This window comes from Papaver somniferum, chromosome 6, assembly GCF_003573695.1.
Source record: "Papaver somniferum cultivar HN1 chromosome 6, ASM357369v1, whole genome shotgun sequence".
Taxonomy (NCBI): Eukaryota; Viridiplantae; Streptophyta; class Magnoliopsida; order Ranunculales; family Papaveraceae; genus Papaver; species Papaver somniferum.
In genome coordinates, this window is record NC_039363.1 from 91,188,617 (window position 1) to 91,216,060 (window position 27,444).

The window sequence follows — 27,444 nt, forward strand, 5'->3', positions numbered from 1 at the left end:
TACACTTCAAAGACTAACTGAGCCCAAGCTCAGTTCATTTTAGTGTTAACAAACCCATTAGTACTCAAAGCCCAGTTTAAGCCAAAAGGCTTCATAGCCCAATAGCAACTTAGAACCCAAATAGCTAGAAAATTCCAAAACACACCCGATCTCTGTGGATCGACCCGTACTTGCACGAGCTACAACCGACGACCGTGCACTTGCGGTATTACTGTAGGCCCCCGTTTTCATTGCGCTCATTTTTATACACATCTCCGGGCCCACCAAGTTTTTGGCCGGGGATAAATTTCTAATAACCTTTTCTAGGCCTACCAGCAGTGAAGTAAAAAAAAGAAAAAAAAAAAGCAAAGCCAAGGCAATGGCTTTAGGCATTCATCAAGAGTGGGAAGAGAACCAGCTTGCTCACAGTCACTAGTGAGCACTAGTTTCTCCCCACTGCTCAATCAACTCAATGCTCTAAGGCTCTAACCTAGCATTGACACACAACAGTAAACTAATCCTAACATTTGAGAAGCTAACAGTTGACACAAAAAGTAAACTAACATTAAACACAAAACTAAACATTAAACACAAAACTAACAGTAAACTATCAGTGAACTATTGAGAAAACAGCAAGGAAGGGAGACAGTAAACAAGAGTGATGAAAGAACACTAGGATGTTGAATCCACCATTAAACTAAGGGATATTCTACTCACAGCTAAGATAATTACCAAAGTTCTAATTGTATGATTAAAGCACAACTAGTCTAAGGGCTTAGCAACACTGAACATGAGCTGCACATGATGAAGACTATCTCAGCTGGTTCATAATTTCATCTAGTCCTAGCATTTGGGATTCAGAACATTCATAACAGAAACAGTACAAAACATTACATCAAATGGAGAAACTGAACAATACACAGAACATGGAAAAACATGGACATCAAAACATGGATAGCAAAACATGAATTGAAACAAGATAAACTAAAACTGAATTTGGAATTAAAATTGCAAATTAAAATTAAATCTACAAATACAAAACAGGGAAGAAAAATCTACCCAAGAGGAACTGGCTAGTCCAGCCCTCATGGGGATACACTGGCTAGTCCAGAGATGCCTTCTATTCGACACCCTTGTGTTCAATTTATACAAAAAGGGGCCTATGAACCCTAAATTAAAAACCCTAATTTTACAGACCTAGGGTTTGATTTTTTTACCTAATTTGGTTGACAGGTCTTCACCACATCGTCGACCCATGCTTTATCTCTCTGCTCTGATTCTTCTCACGCTCCTGCTGCTGTGTCTAGCATGAATTACTTCATCAACTCCACACCCTAGGGTTCAGAGGCGTGAGTGTGGGTTTGATGAAACAATAAAGGCTAGGTGGATGGGTTTTTGCAGATATGGGGGTAGTTGGTGGCAGTTGGTGTAGGTGGTGGCGATGGCAGTGGCAGTAGCAGGTGGAGGTGATGGTGGCGGAATGGGTGTTGCAGAGAGGAGGTGGAGAGAAAGAGAAGAAGAAGAAGAAGGAAATGAAAGAGAAGTCTATAGATTTTAGGGTATAGGGTTAGGTCTTTTCGGTGTGAGGCGGAACAGAAGAATCTGATGATCAGCGTGTGAAAGACGTTGGATACGAAGATGGTTGGTAGATCTAACAGTGGTATGAGAGATGACTCACTTCGACCGTTGGATTGTGAAATACAACAAAGTCAACGGTGCTAGATGATGTTAGGTACTGTAGTGTAAAACGGGAGTATATAATTTTGATGAACAGGCATAGGAGCGACCGTTGGATTCAAATACAATCTAATCTGAAGGTTTGGAATTTAAGCGCTGTGGTGTTTGGCAGAGACTTCAGATTTTGATGATCTATGAATGAGCGACCGTAGGATGATGAGTTGGATCCAATCTGACGGCTGAGAATGGAGGCAGTTTTGGTTATAGAAAATGGGTTTGGGTGAGGGTTTTGGGCCTTGGGTATGCCAAGCCCATATCTTCTTTAAGAACAATTCTTCCTTCTTGAGCCCATTCCTAGCTTTTTGGACGTGCGCTCCATTCTTTACGGCTTCCTTGCGTAATTCTTCCCGGCTTTTCACTACTTTTCTGCTCTTTTTGCTCCGCGACTCATCCGAACTTCATTTATTACCTAAAAATGCAAGATTAAGTAAGAAAAATATTTATTCTTGAAAACAATGAAAATACAGAATATGGGATAGAATGTAGAATTAATGCACAAAAGATGAGTTAATTGCCAATAAAAAGGGACAAATATATACAATATTTGGCACTCATCACTTAACCTACTCACAGCATAAGCAATGTCTAGCCTAGTACATTTCATAAAAAACATCAGACTTCCTATGACTTGTGAGTATTCAAGTTGTGATACTCCATTACCCCTATTGTTTTTGAGTTTACAACAAGGATCATACGGAGTATAAGCAGATCTACAATCAAAATGATTGAATTTTCCAAGCACAGATTCAACATAACGAGATTGACTAAGACTATAACCGTTAGAATTTCTTCTAATTTTCATCCCTAAGATTACATCTGCGGGGCCTAAGTTTTTCATGTCAAAGTTTTCATTCAGCATGCTCTTAGTGGAATTAATTACATCCATGTTTGTACCAAGTATAAGCATATCATCAACATACAAGCATACAATCACACAGGCATCATTCACAAGTTTAGTATAGACACACTTGTCAGATTCATTGATTTTAAAACCACTAGAAAACATTACATGATCAATTTTTTCATGTCATTGTTTAGGTTCTTGTTTCAATACATACAAAGATTATTTCAATTTACAAACTTTGTTTTCACAACTTTCATTACAAAGCCCTCGGGTTGTTCCATATAAATTTCTCCATCTAATTCACCATGTATAAAAGCTGCTTTTACATCCATTTGATGTATCTCTAGGTTATGAACCGCAACTATAGCAATTAACATCCTAATGGAAGTAATTCTCGTAACGGGTGAGTAAGTATCAAAGAAATCTACACCTTCGTTTTATTGTAGCCTTTAACTACTAACCTAGCCTTGTATTTTTGAATAGTTCCATCTATGATACGTTTTCTCCTGAAGATCCATTTACATCTTATGGCCTTACACCCTGGAGGTAAATTTACTATCTCCCATGTATCATTTTCTTTGATGGATTCCATTTTACTAATAAAAGACTCTTTCCACCACGGATCTTCAGAAGAAGTCATGGCTTCTCTATAGGTTTGAGGATCACACTCTGCTAGTGTTACGAAGTCAGGTCCAAAGGAGGTTTTGGTTCTAGCCCTTTTACTTCTCCTATGATGAATTTCTACTTCATCTTTCTCTAAAGGTAAAGTCTGACTGGTTGAAGGGATATCTATGGGATCAACACCTCTCTTACGAGAGTTGGATTTTAATGGAAAAACATTTTCAGAAAACACAGCATCCCTTGACTCCATAATAGTATTCACACCAATTTCGGAAATATCAGAACTCACAACCATAAATTTATATGCAGGTGTATGCTCAGGATACCCTATGAATACACAGTCAACAGTTTTGGGTCCTATCTTGGTTGCTTTAGGTTTAGGGGTCTGAACCTTATACAAACACCCCCACACTTTGAAGTATGCTGAAGAAGGTTGTCTATCTTTCCACAATTCATATGGAGTTTTATTTGATCCTTTAAAAGGTACTCTGTTTAGGATATAGCAGGCTGAGAGGACAGCTTCCCCCCACAAGTTCGAAGGTAATCCTGAACTAATTAACTTGGAATTCATCATCTCCTTAAGGGTACGGTTCTTATGTTCAGCTACACCATTTGACTGAGGTGAATAAGGAGGGGTAATCTCGTGTATTATGCCATGTTCTACACAAAAATATCCTATAGGAGTTATGTACTCACCACCACGGTCAGACCTAATGGTTTTAATGGTAGTATTCAATTAGTTTTCAACTTCTACTTTATACCCCTTAAAGGCTTCCAAGGCATCATCCTTACCTCTAAGAAAATATATGTGACAATACCTAGTACAATCGTCTATAAAAATAATAAACCATTTCTTACCACTTCTAGTTTGAACCGATATCAGGTCAACTAGGTCCGAGTGAATTATTTTTAAGGGTTTAGAATTTCTATAAACATTTTTGCTAAAAGGTTTTCTAACAAATTTTGATTCTACGCATATTTCACATTTGTGTTCATTTTCCAAACTAAATTTGGGTATGCAACCTACGTTGGCTAGTTTAAGCATTGACTTATAATTAACATGTCCAAGTCTACCATGTCAAACATTCAAAGACTCACAAACATAAGCAGAAGAATCATTCTTATTCATAACAGCAAAGTTTACATTAAGCTTATACAGACCCTCAGTTTTATAACCTTGCCCCACATAATCCTTACCCTTAGTTACAACACATTTCCCGGATTCTATTACAATTTTAAAACCCTTATCATCTAAAACAGCACAAGAAACAAGATTTTTGCAGATGTCCGGAACATGAAGAACTTCATTCAATGTGAGAGTCTTGCCAGAAGTGAGTTTGAGCCCAACTTTGCTTTTTCCTACAACCGCAGCTGCAGATGAGTTACCCATATAGAGTTTTTCTCCTTAGCCTACCTTATTATAGGAGGTGAACATATATCTGTTTCCACAGACATGTTTGGTAGCACCAGAGTCTACCCACCAGTCTCTCGCATTTGTTACGAAATTTACTTCAAACACCGTGCTTGAAAATTCATCTTTGTTGTTTTCAACCAAATTAGCATTATTTTTCTTTTAAGGTCCTTACGGTTTCTACAGTGAACCGACATATGTCCAGGATTTCCACAAGCATAACAATCACCCTTAATTTTATTAATGCTAGATTTGGGTTTCTGAAACATACCTTTCTTGCCGGGAGGTTTTTGGAGTTGTTTCGGTTCTTATCAGCATTGAAACCTTTGTGTTTAGTCACATGAGCTTTGTTAGACATGTCTCTTGCAGAAGATACATTTTTGTCCTTGGAGCACAACAATTCTTCTACTTGAATCTTCCTACCCAAATCAACCATAGTAAATTCAGCAGTTTCATGTCTCAGTTTCTTCTTGTACTCGGACCAGGAAGAAGGAAATTTCTCGATGACAGTAGACACTTGAAAAGTTTCATCAATCACCATACCTTCCGCAAGAATTTCATTCATAATTTTCTGGAGTTCAAGGAATTGATCAACCACAGATTTGTCATTCACCATTTTATACTCATAAAGCCTAGCTACCAAGAATTTCTTACTTCCGGCAGTTTCAGCTTGGTATTTTGCCTTCAAAGCAGCCCATAAATCAAAAGCATTAAAGTTATCTTTTGTCATGTAGAAGTCATACAAAGGATCTTCTAAACAGTTCAGAATATGATTTTTGGCCATATAGTTCTGCCTAACCCAATCCTCCAACCCAAATTCACGTCCCATATCCTTCAAACCCTCATCAAAATCAACCAAAACATAATGATCTAACTCATGATAACTCAGAAAAAATAACATCTTCGATTGCCATCTTTCCCAGGAAATTTGTCAGGCCTTTCAACATCGTTCTTACCCATTGTTACAGACATAAAAAAAAAACTATTATGTTAAGATTGTTGCAACTGTAACAATAAAACACTCAAAGAAAGATGTTAGAAGTAAAATTTCTGGAAGGTAAATAAACACTCAAATGGACAGCAAACAGAGGACAGAGTCACGTGTTCAACACGCTGTCCTTAACACAATAGTTGACCGGTACGCCTCAAGAATGAGTGATGCCTATACTCTGTGGTCAAGTTGTATCCAGGATAAAACTTCCCGTTGCAAGTATTGTTAGCACTACAATACTTTCCCACTCATACGAACTCAACAACAAAGCACGGAAGAAAATAAAAAAACCACACAGAGGGAGAGAGACGAAAAGAAGAGGATAGTAGCTCTTCTGGACACAAATGAAAATGAAAGTTTCAAATTCTTTTTAGGTAAACAGAGAGGGTGAAACCACTGCACATTAATGTGCGAATCAATACTGCATGCGAAATAATGATGCCATGATGTCGACATAATTCTGTCATCAATATTCAAAAAACGGTAAGAAAATGTCGACATCCATGCAAATAATTCCGTTAAGAAAAATGTTTTTGGTAAGAGAATAAATTCATCCGGGTCACACGCCTCCCATATTTAAGACAAAATTTGTTTTGATTTTCAAAATGATTAGGAAATAAATCAAAAGAAATTTTTCCAAAAGGAAAGTCCTGGTTGACCAAAGTCCATGGCGCAAGCACCAGCTCGAGCCCTAAGCCCGAGCCCTTAGTAGAAACAAAAATATTTCGCCCTACCCGTTCCACCCACATTGTTTTACTAACTATCCATAAAGGAATAGCTATACAGTGGAACTCCTCTTTAGTTATGCCCACTGTGGGACTAAAGGACCTATTTCATTCACTCATAGAAAATGAGTAAGAGCTCTTAGAGACCCAAAAATCCTAAATTTCATTTCCACTAAGACCATAAAATCAAAACATTAAAAACTCATTTTCTCCGACATAACCACCTTACAATTTGTAGATTTAATTAATCGGCTACAAATATTTCCTTTCCCTTTATGCTTTTCACCGCTTACAGAATATTAATTCAAACTGGCAGGGATACGACGTGATTGCAATTGCGAACCCTGAACGCTATGTGGTAGGCCTGGATTCATCGGAAAATGCGTTGAAGAGAGCAAGAGAGGTACGGTTTGCATACGGGACAATTAGATATATATGCATGCATGGATTACTGTTTCTAACCTGAAAAGCTCCTTTATTCCACTGGTACTAGTCCGCTATGCACCTTACTTTTGGTAGATATCAATTCCTTCTTTTGCATCATGAACCTACCTAACCTTCTGCATAATTTTTCATCCCCAGATATCTTCGTTATCACCAAATGCCGAATGTTTTGAGTTTATAGAGGTGGACTTCTTCACTTGGCGTCCAACTGAGAAATTTGATCTCATATTTGATTATACGCAAGTCAATATTATCAACTTGTTTCATTCACTGGATTTCTCCATGTTACTGACGTTAATATATGGAGCGTTACAGGTTTTTCTGTGCAATTGAACCTCGGATGAGAGTATCCTGGGGAACACGAATGCATGAGCTGTTGAAACCAGAATCAGATGGGGAGCTCATAACTCTAATGTTTCCGGTAAGAGCAAGGACCCATTTATTGCTCATGATATCTCTTCCGACTTCAATGAAAATTAGAAACTGAATGCAAATCTGAGAAAATCTGTCATGCTGTTACATTTAACTGTAACTCATTTTGTATTTGTTTTTTTAAATTGCAGATTGATGATCGTGATGGAGGTCCACCTTATAAAGTTTCTGTGGCCGAGTAATTTCTAAACTTAATTTATTTTTTTTATTTTAGCTCAATATAATAGCTTGTCGTACCAAGTAACTGAGTTTATGGTATCATCTTATTAACTTGTGAATATTTACATGTATCTGCATGCAGTTATGAAGAGGTTTTGCATCCCTGGGGATTCAAGGCGACTTCTATAATAGATAACGAGCTAGCTGTAGGACACCGAAAGGTATGTGATATTTTCAAAACTTTAGGATAGAATTTGCAGAGAAGACTGATGAATATATGTTTCTTGTACGTGGTACTAAAAATATAACTATAAGTTCTGTATTTTGTTACTTGTGAAGATATATGATACACTTATTATGACTTCTGATTGCTCAAACAAATTAAATGTCTTTACTAACCGGGGATTACAGAACTTTTTCTTTTCGCTTTTGCAGGGTTGCGAGAAACTTGGGAGATGGAAGAGGTGTCTTTAGAAAATTCTCAATTATGAATAATCAAAGAGAAGAAAGCTAGCTAGTACTCGTATATCTATTATAGTAATATATCATCTATCTTGGCTGTTATAGTAATCCAAGAGAGCTATGTGAGGTGTAACCAGTGTAGATACCAAAGATACGATTCGTCACGTGGACGTAGGAGAAGACACAAGTCATTCAAGGGAACCCTGCCAAAAGATCTTACACTATTCCTCGTCAGTGACATGTCAAATCAAGTCAGGATCGTCATTATTGAATGATTGGCGAAATGAAAAACCATGCGCGAGATATCATGTTAAAGCGAGGTAACTCACTTGAAGAGTCTAAATTGCGAAGGATCAATTGGAGTACCCGGCAAGATACCAATCACGAAGTACAGGTTGACGAAATAAGGTTACTTCGCTGAAAAGATAATTGGCGACGTCAATAAATTATGGAGCAAGAAAAGAGACAGATGTCCCGACAAACATCTAAAGTTGTCAGCGAAAGAAAGGGAAAAAATTTATGGAAAATGATCTGGGAGAAGTATAAAGCATCTCCACGAGATGAAGACGAAGTAAAATGAGTAGTACACCATTGGGGTCGATTCGTCTATAAATAGGGGTCCTTGGGCAATGTATGAGGGGCGGATTCTTTGAGAGGATAGAGCTTTGCTTAGAGTGAGAGATTAGGGTTTCCTTGTACTTGAGAACTTGTATTTTTCACTACTTGGAGTGGTTAATCAATAAAGAATTTCTTATCCAAAACCTTTATCATGTCTTAGATCTGTTTCTTTTCTTACTTGGGTGTGCTACTGGATTTTCATTAGTTACATTTTGGCGTCCAGAAACAGGGACTTAGATTGGGGATTCATCCTCATCTAAGAGTTTGAGAAAGGTTGAAACTGTTTTAAAATTGTAGAAGTTAGAGATCTCGGAGAGTTATTTTAAGATTAGGGTTTTGTAGATCTTAAACGATGCATTTGTAGTTAAGACTAGAAATCTAGGAGAGATAGTAATCTTTGGGTGTTGCATCAGAAGATTGAAGGCAAGAAATTAGTCGGAAGATATCGAACCAAGGATTAGTTGATGGCAAGGACATTAGATCGGGCGAGACACGTGATAGCAACGAGGAGGAACAAACGGATGGAGGTATAGAGAGAAGAAATGAAAGTAAGGGCATCGGTTGTAGATGGAGAAGGCACCATAAGCCGGAGGAAAGGAGAGGCAGAGGAAGATATCGAAATTATGGAGGAAGCTGTCCAAATTAGGAAAGCTAGGATATCGCAAAAATGGGAACAACCCGGAAGAAAAAGGTAAAGGATGTTAAGGGGAGCATGACGTTGGAAGAACCGAATGAGGCACCCCGTCGGGAGAAAGGGCGAGTAAGGTACAAATCCGAGAAGCAAGAGGGAATGGTAAAGAAAGGAGGTCAGGTGACACGACAAGATTACAGAGGCAACGACGAGGGGAAGATGGGAAACTTGCAAGAGGAAGATAAAAGTTCAGAAGCGATAACAACTTCGTCTCAAATGAAGATTCCGCAACGAGAAAATTTTCTATGGGAAGATTACGAGGAAGATGGGAAAAGTAAAAAAAGAAGAACGCAGAAAAGGAAGCTACGGGAAGAATGTGATCGGGAAAGAGACCTGAGGAGATTACTGCTGGAGGCGAGGTGTGAAAATAAAAAACTAAAATACGAACAAGAAATGAGAAGTGAGGATGAGAATAAACGAAACAAGAGCGAAGGAAGCATTTACGAAGTGAGAGGAAGAACTTTAGATCAGGAGATCTTACGGGAGTTGCGAGGTATGAGAATAGAGATGGGGAGCTCGTAAAGGGATAGAAAAACGCAATGGACGAGGGAAGACGTGTCAACCGCACTGGATCATGCATAATTGGAAACAACACCAGATGGAGAACTGAAGTGGGATGATCAAAACCCAAGGCAAGGGGAGTCGCAGCGAAGAAAACAAAGGCCACGAGATGATAAGATAAGACGTTATGAGGCGAAAAATATGAAGACAACGAAGAAATGATCGAACGTGTTAGCATGGAACGAGTTGAAACTCCCAGGACTTAATACAACTGTAGAGAAGATATGGGAGGAAGTCATATTGACTGAAGAAGTCTCATCCCCCCCAAACCTAGGAAAGGAACCACAACCAGGGAAGAGGAATCATGAGTTATGCCGATATCATCGCTTTCACGGGCACCATACGAACAATTGTAGGAATGTACGAAGGATCATACTTCGTCTCATTGAACAAGGAAAGCTCGCGCACTACATGGAAAATCAGAGGCTTCCATCACCGCCGCAACGTGACTACCATAAGAACCAATCAGAGGGGAATCAGATCGAAATAAACAAGGGAACGTGGAGGTCCGGCTGTAATTTCATAGTACATTCGAAGGAAGACATCCAAAATTTCCACGACAATGTGCTCTCAAGAGTGTACAAAAGGGACTACGAAGAAAATGAGATAATACCTGTGGTGAAGATGGAACCTATGGAGGAATGGAAAAAAAGGGATGTATCGTTCTCGGCGCAAGATGCACTGGAGGAAGGATCGCACACGGACTCATCGATCATCACCTTGGGTATTGGAGAATGCTCACGGGTAAAAGAGGATCGAAGCGGTGAGGGGAAGATATGGGCTATGAACAGGGTCTTAGTGGACATGGGAAGCTCAGTGGACGTCCTTTTCTATCATGCATTTAAAACTTTGGGATATGAAGATTCTGACATGGTGCCTCCGGCGTACAATCTATACGGATTCAATGGAGTGGAAACGAAACCAAAGGGTGAAATATGCGTGAATATCTTTGCGGGTGAGCTAGAGACGAAAGTTACTGTCTGTGTGGTGGACGTGAAGTCGCCATATAATGCCCTCATGGGCAGGCCATGGATTCACGGAATAAAATGGGTTGTATCGACTTACCACCAGGCGGTACGATCCCCAATGCCGAGTGGGATTGGCGAGATAAAAGGAAATTTGGGAGACGCGAAGGACTGCGGCGAGAAGGATATTGAAAACTACGAAGAGAGACTGAAAAGGAGGAAGGAAAGAAGGAGGAGCGCATTGGAGTCAAAGAAAGAAAAGGAACTAATGGTATACATGAGCAAGGCAAAGGAAGATGGGCGATACCCAGTGAAATACCCTAAAAGGAAGGTGACCCAACACTAAAATTGAAGGAACCAACCGCGCTAAACGAGCCAATCATGAATTTAGTAGCTGTAAAACCAACGAAGGATATAAATTTGGGCACAGATAAAGAGACAAAAATAGTGAAGATTGGGGCGAAGATGGAAGACGACGAAGAAGTGAGGTTAATCCAGTTGTTGTGTGATAACCGCGAAGTATTCGTGTGGGGCATGGACGAAATGCCGGGAATTGAACCTCGAGTAGCATGTCACAAGTTGGTTTTGGATCCAGCAATTAAACCAATAAGACAACTTATAAGGAAGATCGCAACCACCTATCATTAGCAAATTGAAAAAGAACTTCAGAAGATGATGAATGCGGGTATCATAAGACCAGCAAAATATCCGGAATAGATTGCAAATATATTGATAGTACCAAAGAAGAACAATGTGATAAGGATATGTATTGATTTTAGTGATTTAAACAATGCATGTCCAAAGGACAGCTTCTCTTTACCCAATATCCCACAAATGGTGGAATCGGCGGCAGGATATAAAAGACTCTCCTCAATGGATGGTTACTCAAGATACAACCAAATACCTTTAGATGAAGAAGATCAAGAATATACAACATTCTTCGCTCCAAGAGGGTTGTATTGTTACACGAGAATGCCATTCGGATTAAAGAATGCGGGAGCCACATACCAACGGATGGTAGAGAAATTTTTTTCCAAATGGGTGCATACAACATTGGAGGTATATGTGGACGACATGCTCATGAAAACTAAGGACTCAGGGATCATGTGGAAGATTTAAAGGAAATATTGAGTACAAAATGAAGATAAATCCGGCGAAATGCATTTTTTGAGTTCAATCTGCGAAGTTCTTTGGCCATATAGTTTCGAGGAAAGGAATCGAGGTGGACCCAGCTAAAGTACAAGCCATACTAGAAATGTCGTCACCTGCCACTATAAAAGATGTGCAGAAACTAAATGGGAAGTTAGCAGCTTTGGGGAGGTTTATCTCGAGATCTTCTGATAAATGTAAACATTTCTTTGACATTTTAAAAAAAGGTGCAAAATTTTCTTGGGCACAAGAATGTGAGAAAGCGCTGCAAAACATCAAAGAGTACTTAATCAACTTGTCAATATTACAAAAGCCAGAACCAGAGGAAGAATTACTTATTTGTCTTGCAGCAACGCCAAATGCCCTTAGTGCAGTACTACTTCGAACAGATGAAGGGGTGGAGAAGCCGATATTTTACGTAAGCAAAACGTTCAACTCAGCATAAAGGAACTACCCGAAGATTGAAAAACTAATACTAGCACTGGTATACGTGTCTCAGAAGTTAAGAACTTATTTTCAAACTCACAGAATCAAAGTTTTAACAAGAGTACCTATAGAATTAGTCTTGAAGAGCTCGAATAGGGTGGGAATATCCGAGAGATGGAATACCAAGATCTATTTGTTTGGGTTAAAATACGAAGTTCATACTTCCACGAAGTCACACGTCATTGAAGAATTCCTAGCTGAATTACCGTTAGCAAAAGATGAAGGGGTAGAGGATATGATGGACGTAGATGAAGGACGCCCGGACCCAAAGGATCTCCTACAAGAAAGCCATCTTATATGATGAGAGATATTCGTTGATGGGTCTTCAAACAGCTCCGGAGGAGGTATGGGGATAATATTCACTTCGCCGGGAGGAGTCAGAATTGTATTTTGCTTCCGCTTATAATATAAGGCAACTAATAATGAAGCCGAATATGAAGCAGTTGTACAATCTTTAAGGATTTCGATCAAAATGGGATTGGATGACGTAAGAATTACCAGCGATTCACAGCTAGTAGTTCGCCAAATGAGGGGAGGTATAATGCGGTTGATCCGGTGATGCAAAAGTACTTACAACTTGTAAAGGAGTATTCTGCCGAGATACGAAGCATAATTTGGAGGAACATAGGCCGAGATAAAAACAGACACGCATATGCTCTTGCCTTTATAGCTTCAATGATTGAAGACCCAAAAATTGGGCATATCCGGATCGAATGGTTGATGCAGCCATCAGTAAGCAGGGAAGAGAAGGAACTGAGGATTATGATCATTGAAGAAGGAGATATGGAGGCAGATGACAATGATTGGCGACCCCATATCTACAACTATTTGATGAAAAGAGATCTCCCGAGAGATAGGCAAGAGGAAAATATGATTAAAACAAAGCCATGAATTACGAGGTACGAAAAGGGATACTGTACAGAAGGTCATATATGGGACTTTTGATGAGATGCTTGTCGCAGAAAGAGGGAATAGAGATTATGAAATCGATTCATTATGGAGACCTGGCAACCACAGCGGGACCAAATCCTTAGCTCACAAGACAAGGTTACTTCTGGCCATACATGCACAAAGACGCAAAAGACATCTCCACGAGATGCGATGCATGCCAAAGGTATGGGAGAAGAATACATGCCTGTCCACTAGCTTGAACTCTGTATTAAGTATTTGGCCATTCGCCATGTGGTGAATAGATATCGTAGGACCATTCGTAATAGGGACTAAGAAAAGGAGGTATTTAATAGTGGCAACGGACTATTTCACGAAACGGGTGGAAGCTAAATCTCTTCAACACACGAGAGATGGAGATGTATACGATTTCATCCTAGAGCATATCATATGTAGATTCGGGATACCGGTTCTAATTGTTTCGGATAATGAAAATAAATTCGAAGGGGAAAATGTGAGAATGCTATTCAACGCCTTCAAGATTCAATCCGGGAAGTCGACTCCGCTATACCCGCAGAATAACATGCAAGCGGAGTCCACAAACAATTCATTAGCGTCTACGTTGAAGAAGAAGTTGGAAGGTCACCATAAAGGATGGTATGAGAAGATCCCAAACGTGCTATGGTCATATAGAACCACTAGGCGAGATGCCACAGGAATGTCCCCCTTTTGCTTGACATATGAAATGGAGGAAGTCTTTCTAGCCGAGATTTTAATAACATTTTTATTGGACAATAATGGGTTAGTTTGGCATAACCTTTCCCAATGTTGGATTAGCGTATTTCTCATCTTCATATAGTTATAGTCATAATAATGAAACTTTATGCAACATTAAAGTAGTTTATTTTGTATTTCTTCTACATCTCGCACGAGTGTTTTTCATCAGTTAAATCCTATTCATATCTCCAATCTTTCAGTCGTTATACTTCTCATCCCTGATAAGATTTTCTGCTTTATCGATAATTAGAGTGACCAACAGACTTTCCCACAGAATTATAGGTAGGTGCATGTTGTGCATGAAATGAATGGTTGTTAAGGAAACTTTTTACCTATTCACCACCCATAGGTTCCCTATTTACCACCCACCTTAATTCCCACCCCTAAATATCATATTTACCACCTATATACTATTCTATCTTATAAGATTATGGTATGATTTTAGTAGATTTTATATTGCAAAGAGAAGTTTCAAGTTTAAGCTTGTCTTGTTTAAACTATCGAAATATAATTCAAGAGATTAATGTTCAAGATCCTTAACAATCTTAGTTAAGAATAATTTATTGTTCATCAAGTATTCTTGTTTAAGTACTAATCATTTGAAGATAACTCAAGCAATACTTTTCACTGTATATGGCTATTGAGAATGTTTCAAATCAAGTATGAGAGTGATGAACTAAGTGGTGTAAGATATGCACTTATTTGTGTTACCTGATTCAAAATGAATTCCATAGAACTGTAGAGGTTTGCAAATTCACTTTGCGTATACCTTACTACTGAAGTTTGGGAATCAGATAGCTTCGCAAACCCGGTTCCAAAACCCTATCACCTGAATTGATGAACAGATACAATTTGCAAACCATTTGTGTATGTCGTTCACAGAATTCCACTGTTTGCAAACCCTTATGATCTGTTTCGTAAACTGATAATGATTTGCGAACCTACACAGTTCAAATTAACAGAAGCTCGCATAGTCTTTTCCTGTTGCAGTTCAGCTTCGCTAAAACTCTCGTAGACACTTCAAAGAAGCCTTTAATCACTAACTATATTGAGTTTATATATATTATTGAATTATTCTTGAGTGATTTTTTTGAACATCACTATAATTATACGTCATTGGCTTAACTTGGCCGACCTTGACCATCATTGTGCACGGTTCTGGTATCATGGAACATAGTACATATTCTTTCATGTAATTTGAAGGCATACATTTCACATGCTTACATCAATTTCCTAATAAGAATTTCATCCTGACAGAAAAGTGTTTGCTTGAATCCCGAGCAAACCTAGCTTGAATTCTAAGATACCCAGAGCCTTGAAATCTATAAATATAGAGAACTTTTACAACTGGGTTTCTTAATCCCTGCACGCCTATGTTCTATCTGTATAACCATATTTGACCTTTATAATTAACCTAGGTTCTTCATGAACTGTATTCTATCTTACGACTTTAAGACTTCACTTAATAATTTCGTGAAGCCCTGTCATACTATTTTTACCTTGATAGTTCATGTATCCGACTCTTGTTCTTATTGATCTTTGAGCTTCTCGTAATCTCATATCACGAACGAGATAGATAGAAATATCAAAGTTCTCTTCGTCTCAAACTTTTTAATTCAGATATTTAAAATTCTTCTCAATTGATTTGTTTGTGATTTTTCTTGAGAGGTGGTTAGTGATCTTGGCTACTCTTCGGAAGTATAAGTTTTCCAGGTCCTTGAGGTTTGTTGGAATTTGCCTATTGCTAACATATTTTCAAACCTAGATTCAAAAAACATAAGGGAAATCAAATATTTTTGTCTATTAGAGGATGATAAGTATCAAAAATCTTCTCTGAAGTTGAAGCAACTCTTAGGTTGTAAAGAACGTCAGCTAAGGGAACCAACTATGTAGGATCTTGCGAGATTCAAGAGACATAAGGAACGCTACTGTAGATAAATTTCTTAGAGGGTTTATTCAATCTCAAATAGATTCTAGTTTAAAGTCTTATAGTAGACAAATATTTGTAACAGTTTAATACAATGTGGTGTCCAAGATGGACGAGGTTCCGGGGCTAATCTGCCGATTACAGTTTCGCCGTTAACAAAATATGGTGTGTTGTGTTTTTCTTTTCCGCATTATATTATTTATTTTTATTATAGGAACTGCACATATAGTATACTTATATCAATCTTGTAGTTTAAATCCTTGATAATTGTGATCGAAAACAAGACTCAGTCTTGTTGAATTCGTATATTAAAAGATAAATAGCAAGTTTACACTTGTCAAGAATTCGTATCCTCTTAACTTGGATACGTATAGATTGATCTTGGTATTGATTTTTGAGATCGTCCCAGAACTCTTCTACACAATTAGATATATGGACCTACGATCTATACATATTGATTGTGGAAGAGAAAATAGATGAACTCTATAATACAATCTTATACAAGAATCTTTAATTTTTGTCCTACTTGTTATTGTGCTAGGGTTTTTCCATTTAGATTGTCGAACAAAAAAGTTGGTGGTGTACTTGGTACCTTCTCTTTTTACCTTCACTCTCTCTTATGGGTTAGTATCTTATACCTTCACTCTCTCATATGCATTTGTATCTTATTAGATTATCTCAAGGATTCCTTGATTGTATAATATTGATTAAAGGTTCTTGTTGATTTATAGAACTATATGTAGCCATCAAGCTTACAGGTTCTTGTTGATTTATAGAACTATATGTAGCCATCAAGCTTACAGGTTTAGGAACGAAAAAATTGACGATATAGTACATACACTTTGCTTTTCACTGTTTATAATAAATTTGTCCAGGATAAAGGCAGATTGAGGTATCCGAAAAGGTATTAAAATGCACATTCGATCCACCAAGTCAAAACCTTATGAAGAATATTAGTTAGAGCAATTATTCAAATATTCAGGAGGATGAGTAGGTGCAAACAAAAACCAAAAGCTGTGTTTACATAAGATTTTCACTACAACTGCAATTCTTTGTAAATCTTTCCCGTTTGAAAGTCAATTTTTTTTTCACATTCTAATGTTCTCAATCTCCTTGGCCCCTGGGTTTGCAACCCAACATTCTTCAACTACCCATAAAATTTTCCTTTAAGTCGAATGTATTTCCTATAAATAAACCTTTCATTTTGTTGACAGCAACAAACCATAAAATGGAACAAAAAATAGAAAAAGAAAATCATACAAATAATTCTACAATATTTGATTTCAAGGTAGAAAAAATGCAGGGTATCTTAGATGAGTATGCAGGTAATGATTGTGCTTTTCAATTGAGAATCATATATATATGTCGACTGAATATAATTTTTATGTTGTTAGGGTTTCGTTGGTTTGTGTGAATGGTGGCAAAGTTTTAGAATTTTCAGGTAGTTGGGACAAATGCTGGGAGCAAGGAGTGACACCATGGGATTTGGATCAGCCAACGCCTGTACTGCTACAACTTCTTGAGAAGGAAACCCTTCCCAAAGGCAGATTTCTAGTCCCTGGATGTGGGGCTGTAAGTTTCTTATTATCACACTTTTCTTTTGAAAATTCACACCTCACAGTTTACCTTGATATGTTGAGAAATTTTTGTCACATACTCTTGACTTACTAAGGTGGAGTTCTAGTCCCTGGATGTGGAGCTGTCAGCTTCTTATTACCACATTCTTTTTGGAAACTATGTTAGGGTATCACACCTCACAGTTTACCTTGATGTGTTGAGAAATTGTCGTCACATACCCCTGACTTATTAAGGGTATATTTGATAATTTAACGAGAGAAAATTAAACAAAACTGACAACTATTTTAAGACAGAATATTTACGTCACATCATCTCAAAATATGAACTAATAGTGGTTTGTTTTTAAAAAAACAAAAATCAAATCAAGTTGAACTTCATCCGTGATACTCCCTTTGTCATATTTACTTTCTATAATAGAATTTGGCACTAATCTCTCAATACTTGTTAAAATTGACATCTTCCCACATGATTTCCAACCACATTCTTACATTTTATCCCAGAAATATTAGGTTTTTCTTAAATATACTAATGACAATTATTGCTTGAAGACTTTTATCAAGATTATAGATGGAAAAAATTCATACATTTCCCAATTCTTTAATACATGTGCAAAATCCTACTACCAGAAGTAAATTTATGGAAGGAGTTGTCTTTGTGCACTAAAAGACCAGAATTAAGCTACATTATATCGCAACATGAACTGTTTTAGTGTTTTTTTCTCTTTTTTTTTTCGTTTTTTCTTTGATACACGAAAGCCGAGCCAAGCCCCTACCTGAACCCATCCAGTTGAACTGACTCTATTATCATATCCAACCCGCCATAAATCATATAAGTATTTACATATAAAAGGAATATTTCATGAAATCTCCAAACTCTCACCATAACCCATATAAATATTTATATATTAAAGGAGTATTTTATGGGATCTCCAAACTCTTGAACGAAGACTCGATCTGCTAATCTCCTATTTTGGAGTTAGGTTCATGGCCAACTGACTAACCCAAGATGACGAAAGTGTTTTAGTATGATTGCTGCTTGGAAGTATCTTTTCTTTAAACCAGTATCATAAGTTAAAAAGTAGAAATGATTTCATAAACTAACACTGTACACAATTAATTTAATAATTCTTTTCATGAAACCGGTATCATAAATTAATAAGTAGAAATGATTGCATAAATTAAGAGTAGTTTGTATGGACTTAACAAACTTCAAATTTGTTCATTTTGATCCCACTATAAACTCAACAAACATGAAAAACGAATGAACAAATCAACAATTTGTTGGTTTGTTGACTGATTTGGAAGAAGAGACGCGCGATTGATGGAAGGCTGGGAGTTGGAAGGAAAAACACGGGCGTTGGATGTTTGACCACCCATTGATTATCTCTTTCCAAAACTCCGTAATTATATTTAGGTTTTATTTTTTTATTATATTTTTTATTAGTTAAATAATCAATAGAACCCAACCCTTATTACTTTATATTAATAAAAATCACTAATTGGACCGACTCTTATTAGTTTATATTAATAAAATCACTAGTGGGACCCTAAAAAATATCAGTTTTGTTCATTTTATCTTGGTTTCCCATTGAGGGTGCACACGGTACGGTTCGGCTCGGTTTTTGCCGAGGCCGAGTACCTATACCTCCCTAGCCTCGGTTCTAAAATTTTGGACTGGTACATGTACCTTGTATCTCGGTTTCGGTACACTACGGTACCAGGTACGGTTCCGGTATTAATCGGTACTTTCTAGGAATATCGTGTTTTCCCTGTGCCAGTCTCAATTTTTATTCGGTTTGGTCTTCAAACTTTACATTAGCCAGTAGTCAATGACGGACCTACAGCTGGGCTAAAGGGGGTTTTAGTCCGGGTAGGCTTCCCAGTCCACAAGCCAATTTTATTTTTTTTTGCTCAACCAAGGCTTCTAACCCGGGCCTTAAAAGGAAATTTATCTTTCCTGGATCCGTCCGTGCCTAATAGTACATATACACGTATAGAAAGAGCGAGGGAGATTTCATTTGTTCTGGTTTTAGGTCTGATCGAATATTGACAATCAGATCCACGAGGTATTACTAGTTCAGTAATCAATTGTAATGAACCGCAACAATCAAGAAACGAAACTAAACTGCTTAGATCATACAATAGTGAATCCCGTTTTGACACAAACATAAACTTGGTTGTCATCTTAGCAGCTCTAATTTGTTCCCCTGTATTTAACTCATTCGTGCGATGTGCTTTACGCTGTGGGTGTAGGATCACAATGGAACTCTGACATTTTACGTTGCCAAAAACAAATAAAAATTATAAAAGGGAAATGAACAGCCTAGAACTGCAAGCGTTGAAAGATTGAGGCATTGATTTTGAAATTACTGACAAGAATTTCTCTATCTAGCCCATTGGTGGTGTTTTACTGAAACATATATATCTGCACCAATCAATTTGCACAAATTTACTGAAAATACTGACACGGATTTCTCGATCTAATCAATTGGTGGCGTTTCATTGAAACATTTGTGCATCTATCTATTTGCGGCATCCACGATCAAATATTGAAATTTCTATATAAACAATATGCATGAGGATCTTTTCATTATTTCACTGTTATTATTATAAAGTTAAAAAAAGGAAATACAACTAAGATATCTCCTCATTAGTAACAGATCAGATACAAAATTTTCCAATGGTTATAAGTTGTCTACTACCCCTAAATCCAATGGTTATAATTCTTCGATACTTTCGGTCCAGGATGGTACGGGATTAGGACAGAATCGTATACTTTTACCTGCTTAGTCCCGGTTACTGTTTTTTAGATCGGTACATATATCCCTTTCCTCGGTTCGGTACGAAAATAGATACGGTTCCACCGGTTCTGGGACGGTTCGCCGGTCCGGCTCGATTTTTGTGCATCCTAATTTTCCATAGTGCAAAAATGTGTTTGTTCATCCAGGTGGCTCAGGAAAAAAAAATAACACTGTATATAATTAATTTAATAACACTGTACATAATATTATACTTACAGAATATTCAAACTGGCAGGGACACGACGTGATTGCAACAGCAAACCCTGAACGATATGTTGTAGGCCTAGATTTCTCGGAAATTGCCATTACGAAAGCAAGGAAGGTAAGCTCTGCACTTTCACACTGGGAGTGAGAATTCTTGTACCTCGCCCAAGAATTAACATGTATTCAGAATGTGGTAGGATTGGGAAACTCAAAATGAATCTCAGATTAGTGGATTTTTTCTAACCTGATTAGCTCCTTTATTTTACTATCTCCAGTCCGCTAGGCAATTTACTTTGGGTAGATCTCAATTTCTTCTTTTGTATCATTAATTAAATATCACCTACCCTTCTGCGTAATTTTTCGCCAGATATCTTTGTCAGCGCCAAATGCAAAATGTTTTGAGTTTATAGTGGCGGACTTCTTCACTTGGCGTCCAAATGAGATATTTGATCTCATTTTTGATTATACGTGAGTCGATAATTTATCAACTTCTTTCATTCAGTGGATTTCTCCTTGTTACTGATGTTAATATGGATCATTATATATAGGTTTTTCTGTGCAATTGAACCTCGCATGAGAGCAGCTTGGGGAAAACGAATGCATGAGCTGTCGAAACCCGATGGGGAGATCATAACTCTAATGTGGCCTGTAAGAGTTTATTGTTCATAATATATCTGTCTGACTTCAATGAAAATTAGAAACTAAATGCAAACAGAGAAAATCATACGTTCTTTAAATTTAACTGTAGAGTGTTCTTTTTGTTTTAATTGCAGACTAATGATCGTGATGGAGGTCCACCTTTTAAAGTTTCTGTGGCCGAGTAATTTCCAAATCCAATTTTTTTCTTATACGCCACTATATCTCATTATCCGATTAACTTATGAATATATGTATCTGCAGTTATGAAGAGGTTTTGCATCCCTGGGGATTCAAGGCGACTTGTATAATAGATAACGAGCTAGCTGTAGGACTACGAAGGGTATGTGATATATTTCAAAATAATTTGTAGAGAAGACTGATGAATATGTTTCTTGTGATACAATTATTATGACTTCTGATCGCCCAAATGTCTTTACTAACAACAGGACTCGAGAACTTGTTGTTTTCGCTTTTGCAGGGTTGCGAGAAACTTGCGAGATGGAAGAGGTGTCTTTAAAAAGAATCTTCATCATGAATAATAATCAAAGAGAAGAAAGCTACTTGTATCTGTAATAAAATATTTCATCTATCTTGGCTCATAGACGGAGGCAGATATGTGACAACCATCCTCTGATTTTGGTGTATGTGTCCGTATCTTTCTTTATAATAAAAGACTCCCAAGTTGCCACATGTCAACCCTATAATTACTTTTGATTTTGATGAAGCCACCTAAACACTAATTATTCCTGTCACCGTTATCTGATTGTCTCTCCTATCAGACAAAATTCAGTAGGCAACACCAGCAGTCACTTAACGTTTCACCAAGTCTCCAACAGCCCACTTAATACAACTACCTTTTAGGATCTTCACGGACCGCCGGACCCTATTTCTGGATCCGACCACATAGCACCGATATTGTCATCACTTAACCACCTGTTGTAGCAGGTGTGAGATTTTAATCTAAAAGGTCTCGATGTTATGTAAGGAGATGCCCAAGCTTATTAGACACCACATGTACTTCCTCTTATTCCATATGGGACTATCTTAGCTATACATATGTGGTTTACATCGCGCCACATACTCCAACAATCTCCACCTTGGCGAGATTAAACCACCTCACCAATCCAATCATACTCCACCATATAATCACCATCCGTATATGCTACCCATCGAACATGATTATTGTCACTACGCGCCCTGGAATCGTACTCCACCTTGAGTTAATGAGAAGGCTAGCACTAACTCCACCTTGAGCACAACCTTGTCCACCTAGAACCCTTCTCCACCCGAGTTAATGGGTGAGTCACTAACTCCACCTTGAGCGCCAGCTCTACTTTGGGCCTTGCCTGCTCCACCTGCGCCCTAAACCGGGTGACATCCACAACCACTTTTCCGTTCGGACAGTAACCCCAACGGTAGGCTCTGATACCAGTTGTTAGGATCTTCACGGACCGTCGGACCCTACTTTTGGGCCCGACCACATAGCACTGATATTGTCCCCACTTAATCACCAGTTGCAGCAGGTGTGAGATTTTAATCTAAAAGGCCTCGGGTTGCCTAATTGATTTTGATGAAGCCACCTAAACACTAATTATCCCTGTCACCGTTATCTGATTGTCTCTCCTATCAGACAAAATCCAGTAGGCAACAACAGCAGTCACTTAACGTTTCACCAAGTCACCAACAACCCACTTAATCCAACTACCTGTTAGGATCTTCACGGACCGCCGGACCCTATTTCTGGTCCGACCACATAGCACCGATATTGTCCCCACTTAACCAACTGTTGTGGCAGGTGTGGGATTTTAATCTAAAAGGCCTCGGTGCTATGTAAGAAGATGCCCAAGCTTATTAGACACCACATGTACTTCCTCATATTCCATGTGGGACTATCTTAGCTATACATATGTGGTTTACATCGCGCCACATACTCCAACAATCTCCACCTTGACGAGATTAAACCACCTCGCCAATCCAATAATACTCCACTATATGATCACCGTCTGTATATGCTACCCATCGAACATGATTATTGTCACTACGCGTTCTGGAACCCTACTCCACCTTGAGTTAATGGGAAGGCTAGCATTAACTCCACCTTGAGCACAACCTTGTCCACCTAGAACCCTGCTCCACACGAGTTAATGGGTGCTTCATTAACTCCACCTTGAGCGTCAGCTCTATTTTGGGCCTTGCCTACTCCACCTGTGCCCTAAACCGGGTGACATCCACAACCACTTTTCCGTTCGGACAGTAACTCCAACCGTAGGCTCTGATACCAGTTGTTAGGATCTTCACGGACCGTCGGGCTCTACTTTTGGACCCGACCACATAGCACCGATATTGTCCCCACTTAACCACCTGTTGCAGCAGGTGTGGGATTTTAATCTAAAAAGCCTCAGTGCTATGTAAGGAGATGCCCAAACTTATTAGGCACCACATGTACTTCCTCGTATTCCATGTGGGACTATCTTAGCTATACATACATGGTTTACATCGCGCCACATACTCCAACACTACCCACACCAAAACGGTCTGATTGGCTCTCCTATCAGACAAAATCCAGTAGGCAACACCAACAGTCACTTAGCGTTTCACCAAGTATCCAACAGCCACTTAATACAATTACCCACACCAAAACGCAACTTTCAAATGTTCAATAGATGTAATTTTAAATATATGATATGACCCTTCACCACCAACAGTTGCAAACAATCAAATTTTAAACAGATGCAATCTTAAATATAAAACATAACCACACCATCCACAGTTGCCTTATTAGGAAAAACATTTCCCTATTGCCATAACTGCCAACATCAAGTACGCACAGTGCTTGAAGAAGAAAATAACGGAGGCTATTTCTGTTGCAACGGCAAAAAAACAAACCAATGATGATGATAACCGAGAAAGGTAATACTCGCAACAATGCGGATCTATCTATCTATTGTATGATATGGGAAAAGAAATGATAAAGCCAAGAAAACAAATTCTGAATGTGCTGTCAATATTGTGGTGCGTAATAAACAGTAATGATTCGTGACACAGATGACTTGGTGTAAGTGGTGTTTATTAGAATTTTATGTAGCCATGCAATACAACTTCATGTACAGTTTAACTATAACAGACTCTCTTTAGAGATGGCCATATTATGTACTCAATTCCCGTTTAGTGAGAAGTGAAGCAATTTTAATGAGAATGAAGACACATGGCCGGTTCAGTGTAAAGTCGTGCTATAATGTGTTCACAAAAAGAGAAAATATGGATACTCCCTGGACGGCAGCGTGGAATAGTAATGTACTATTGTATTTTGACCCAGGATTTCTGCTGTAGACGGGAAGAACTTTGGTAAACAGGTAAAATAGTAATGTAATCAATAAATTTAGTTATATTTGCACTGCACAAAGGCGACTATGATAAAAAAAATCTTTTATAAAGATTTTGGGGTCGATTAAATGGCGACTAACAATGTCAGTTACTTTTATCCGAGGCTCTCAGTGTCCACGTATCCATAAGAAAAAATGGTGTACTTAATGTAGTCAATTGAGGATCATATAATATGATGATGACCTTGATGTCTTTGATTATTATTTTTTTAGAATTGGTAAGGATAAATATTTGATGCCTTTGATTAATAGAATCAGCGAGAACTTGGATGAATATTTGATTATTAGAAGGCCATGGATGAGTGCATGCTGCTTCAGTGGAAATTTGATAGACCTGCTTTTTTTTGATCGGTAAATAGACCTGCATCAACACAAAACCATGATGATACACCGTTGGTTTACAGATGAAAAAATAGCTTCTGCAGCAATTACTTATGAAGATATTACGTACCAAGGCATTCCATGAAGTCGTAAATATATTACTCCTAGACCGTGCATTCATACCTTTCACAATATTCACCACCTTTGTCAGATTTTATGATTTTTCACTTTATCTATAATTACCTCTCAATTTCAATAATAAATGTTCGATAAAACATCCATTGATTGAGATTCATAATGCAATCGATAGATCTACATAATAACGCGAAAAATCATTAGGTGATAAATAATTTTATCTTCCAAAAATTGGACCATTAAAAGTCTACAAAATAATCATAATCTACAATTAATAAGAACAAAAGCCGAAATTTATAATAGAGATAAATGACAATTAAGCTTACAATAGTTACATACCTTCAATAAGATTCTCCTGTGGGTAAAACCTTATCAAGGAACAATGTGAGACATGAAAAACATTAGTACATATTTTACCTTCTCATACACACAACATTATGTTTGTTTAATACCATAACTAGAATCACTTGTGGGCAAATCACGTCCTAAAATGTATTAACAAACTCCAATAATTCTAAATGTGTTCAACTTAATATAATGTGAGTTGTAGTCACCTGTGGGTGGCTATTATTTCACATGTATATGAAACATTTAGATAACATTAATGCTTGTTTAAATTTATGAACCAAAACTACTTGTGAGCAGCATTGTTCTAATAGTTAAATCAAACTAAGAGGACTCAAAATATACAACACTTACAAGATAAGAATTTAGCATCACTGTGGCGATAACTAAACAATCCAGCAAATATGTAGAATTGCAAATATCACACTAGCTTTTCTTGTGACATTGCATGGTCCTAATCAATGATATGGACATCCTTGATCTGATCATAAAATTAGTCGATTATTAACAATTATGAGTAACCCTAAAAAATAAATCATAAACCTTTACTTAAAGGCATGTCATCATAAATAAATTGTAAAAATAATAACACCCTTTAATTGAAATGTCCAAACATAATGAACTTTTCGTAAAACAAAATCGAGCATTAATCAAGTCTACAAGTATAATTCAACAATGAAATTTCGTTGAAGAAAAATTCTTTGACGCATCGCTCATTTAAATATGGTACATACTTAAAGATCATGATAAATAACGAATATATGATGAATTAATATGAAAGGTGTTAAATAGTAAACGAGTATCATTTTCAGAAATATGAAGAAATTTATCAAAAATAAAACCTCAATTTCATAGACGATGCAATAAGTTTTGGACAACATAATAAAAATATTCATGAAAATATGAAAAAAAAATCGTAATAGGTTACTCAACTCGATAATGAGTTAATTGATGTCAATTTTCTTTTATGCACTTTTAAGAAATAACGTTTAATCATGTGCCAATTATTTAATTACCATAATGTATAATCAGATATTGTACACTTCAATGTTATCTTAAACATGTGAACTCAAATTACCTGTGGGTAATTGTTGTTCTAATACACTTAAGAAAAACAATATTATAAGCACTTGACAAAATAACGATTATGACTGGAAAATTATTTGACATCACTGTGGTGATTGCCAAACAACTCAAAAATAATGCCATAATAACTACTAAACCTTGCCTTTACGGCTTGGCGTATTTGTGCTTACAATAAAATTATTATTATTGTTAAGACAAAACACTCTAGTATCACTGTGGTGATAGCTAAAGAATTATGGCCTAAGAATCTTAAGCACAATAATTTTATACGTACAACTGAAATTATCATTAACATTGGGAGAAAAGTGAAACATAATGACACTAGACACCCTCAAGATTCAAATCAGTTCATATCCATATGATCAACAATCATATCAATCAGTGTTTTCTTCAATATGTGAACTCCAATTTCCTATGGGTAAATTTTGTTCTGATATATTTAAGAAAAACAGGATTACAAACATTTGACAAAAATTTTGATCATGATCAAAAGTGATTTGACGTCACTGTGGTGATAGCCAATCAACTAAAATAATGTCATTATCACATGATGTCGATAACTGCTAAACCTACACATTACGGTTTGCAAATTCATGCTTGTAATAACATTATGATTGTACTGAGATATAACACTCTAGTATCATTGTGGTGATTACTAAAGAGTCCCATAATAATTTTAAGTATAATCTCATAAAATTTAAAGAAAAACAATAATGCGAGAGAAACTATATCATAACGCACAAGCACACACACAAACCATATCATAATGCACACACAAATTTAATGGTGTCAAAAAATGGTTTTGATCATAAAATTTATAATGAAACTCGATAAAAAATCGTGTTAGTGTTTCGATAAAGCGGAAGCGTAAGTTAATTTACAATAAAAATTGGTTTCATTAGTTTTAAAATTAATACTGTCTCGTTATCTTAATATTAACTAACACGTATACATGCCCACAAGAAAATATCAATGTTTCCAATTTTTAATGTCTTAATAACCATTCACGTGATGAAAATATTATGTTTATCTTCATTTGCTTTGGAGCACTTATTGATTCATGCCATAAAGATATAATGTCCAATA

General features: G+C 37.2%; 2 protein-coding genes across 5 annotated transcripts; both read left to right on the top strand.

The window, feature by feature from the left end:
- The first annotated feature begins 6,387 nt into the window (after positions 1 to 6,387).
- LOC113291070 (probable thiol methyltransferase 2) lies at positions 6,388 to 8,371 on the top strand. The gene is made up of 7 exons (XM_026540644.1): positions 6,388 to 6,396; positions 6,625 to 6,711; positions 6,891 to 6,991; positions 7,068 to 7,173; positions 7,316 to 7,362; positions 7,486 to 7,564; positions 7,779 to 8,371. The coding sequence occupies exons 1-7, from the start codon at positions 6,388 to 6,390 to the stop codon at positions 7,815 to 7,817; spliced, it is 468 nt and encodes a 155-aa protein (XP_026396429.1). The 3' UTR covers positions 7,818 to 8,371.
- An 8,669-nt stretch (positions 8,372 to 17,040) lies between these two features.
- On the top strand, positions 17,041 to 21,872 carry LOC113285870 (thiocyanate methyltransferase 1-like). Of its 4 annotated transcripts, none has more exons than XM_026534615.1 (8): positions 17,041 to 17,192; positions 17,309 to 17,439; positions 20,481 to 20,567; positions 20,817 to 20,917; positions 20,998 to 21,097; positions 21,223 to 21,269; positions 21,350 to 21,428; positions 21,535 to 21,866. In XM_026534615.1, the coding sequence occupies exons 1-8, from the start codon at positions 17,096 to 17,098 to the stop codon at positions 21,625 to 21,627; spliced, it is 735 nt and encodes a 244-aa protein (XP_026390400.1). In that variant the 5' UTR covers positions 17,041 to 17,095; the 3' UTR covers positions 21,628 to 21,866. The 4 variants fall into 4 exon arrangements, with proteins under 4 accessions (XP_026390400.1, XP_026390398.1, XP_026390399.1 ...); XM_026534613.1 differs by having other exon boundaries at positions 17,089 to 17,192; positions 17,294 to 17,439; positions 21,535 to 21,872; XM_026534614.1 differs by having other exon boundaries at positions 17,089 to 17,192; positions 17,300 to 17,439; positions 21,535 to 21,872.
- Positions 21,873 to 27,444: the final 5,572 nt, after the last annotated feature.

Bases quoted from the DNA above. Each gene is read 5' to 3' on its own strand.
- LOC113291070 (XM_026540644.1), top strand. The intron at 6,992-7,067 runs GCAAGTCAATAT...GGAGCGTTACAG, and splicing joins GATCTCATATTTGATTATAC to GTTTTTCTGTGCAATTGAAC. The intron at 7,174-7,315 runs GTAAGAGCAAGG...TTTAAATTGCAG, and splicing joins TCATAACTCTAATGTTTCCG to ATTGATGATCGTGATGGAGG.
- LOC113285870 (XM_026534613.1), top strand. From the start codon at position 17,096: ATGGAACAAAAAATAGAAAAAGAAAATCATACAAATAATTCTACAATA. The intron at 21,098-21,222 runs GTAAGAGTTTAT...TTTTAATTGCAG, and splicing joins TCATAACTCTAATGTGGCCT to ACTAATGATCGTGATGGAGG. The intron at 21,429-21,534 runs GTATGTGATATA...TACTAACAACAG, and splicing joins TAGCTGTAGGACTACGAAGG to GACTCGAGAACTTGTTGTTT.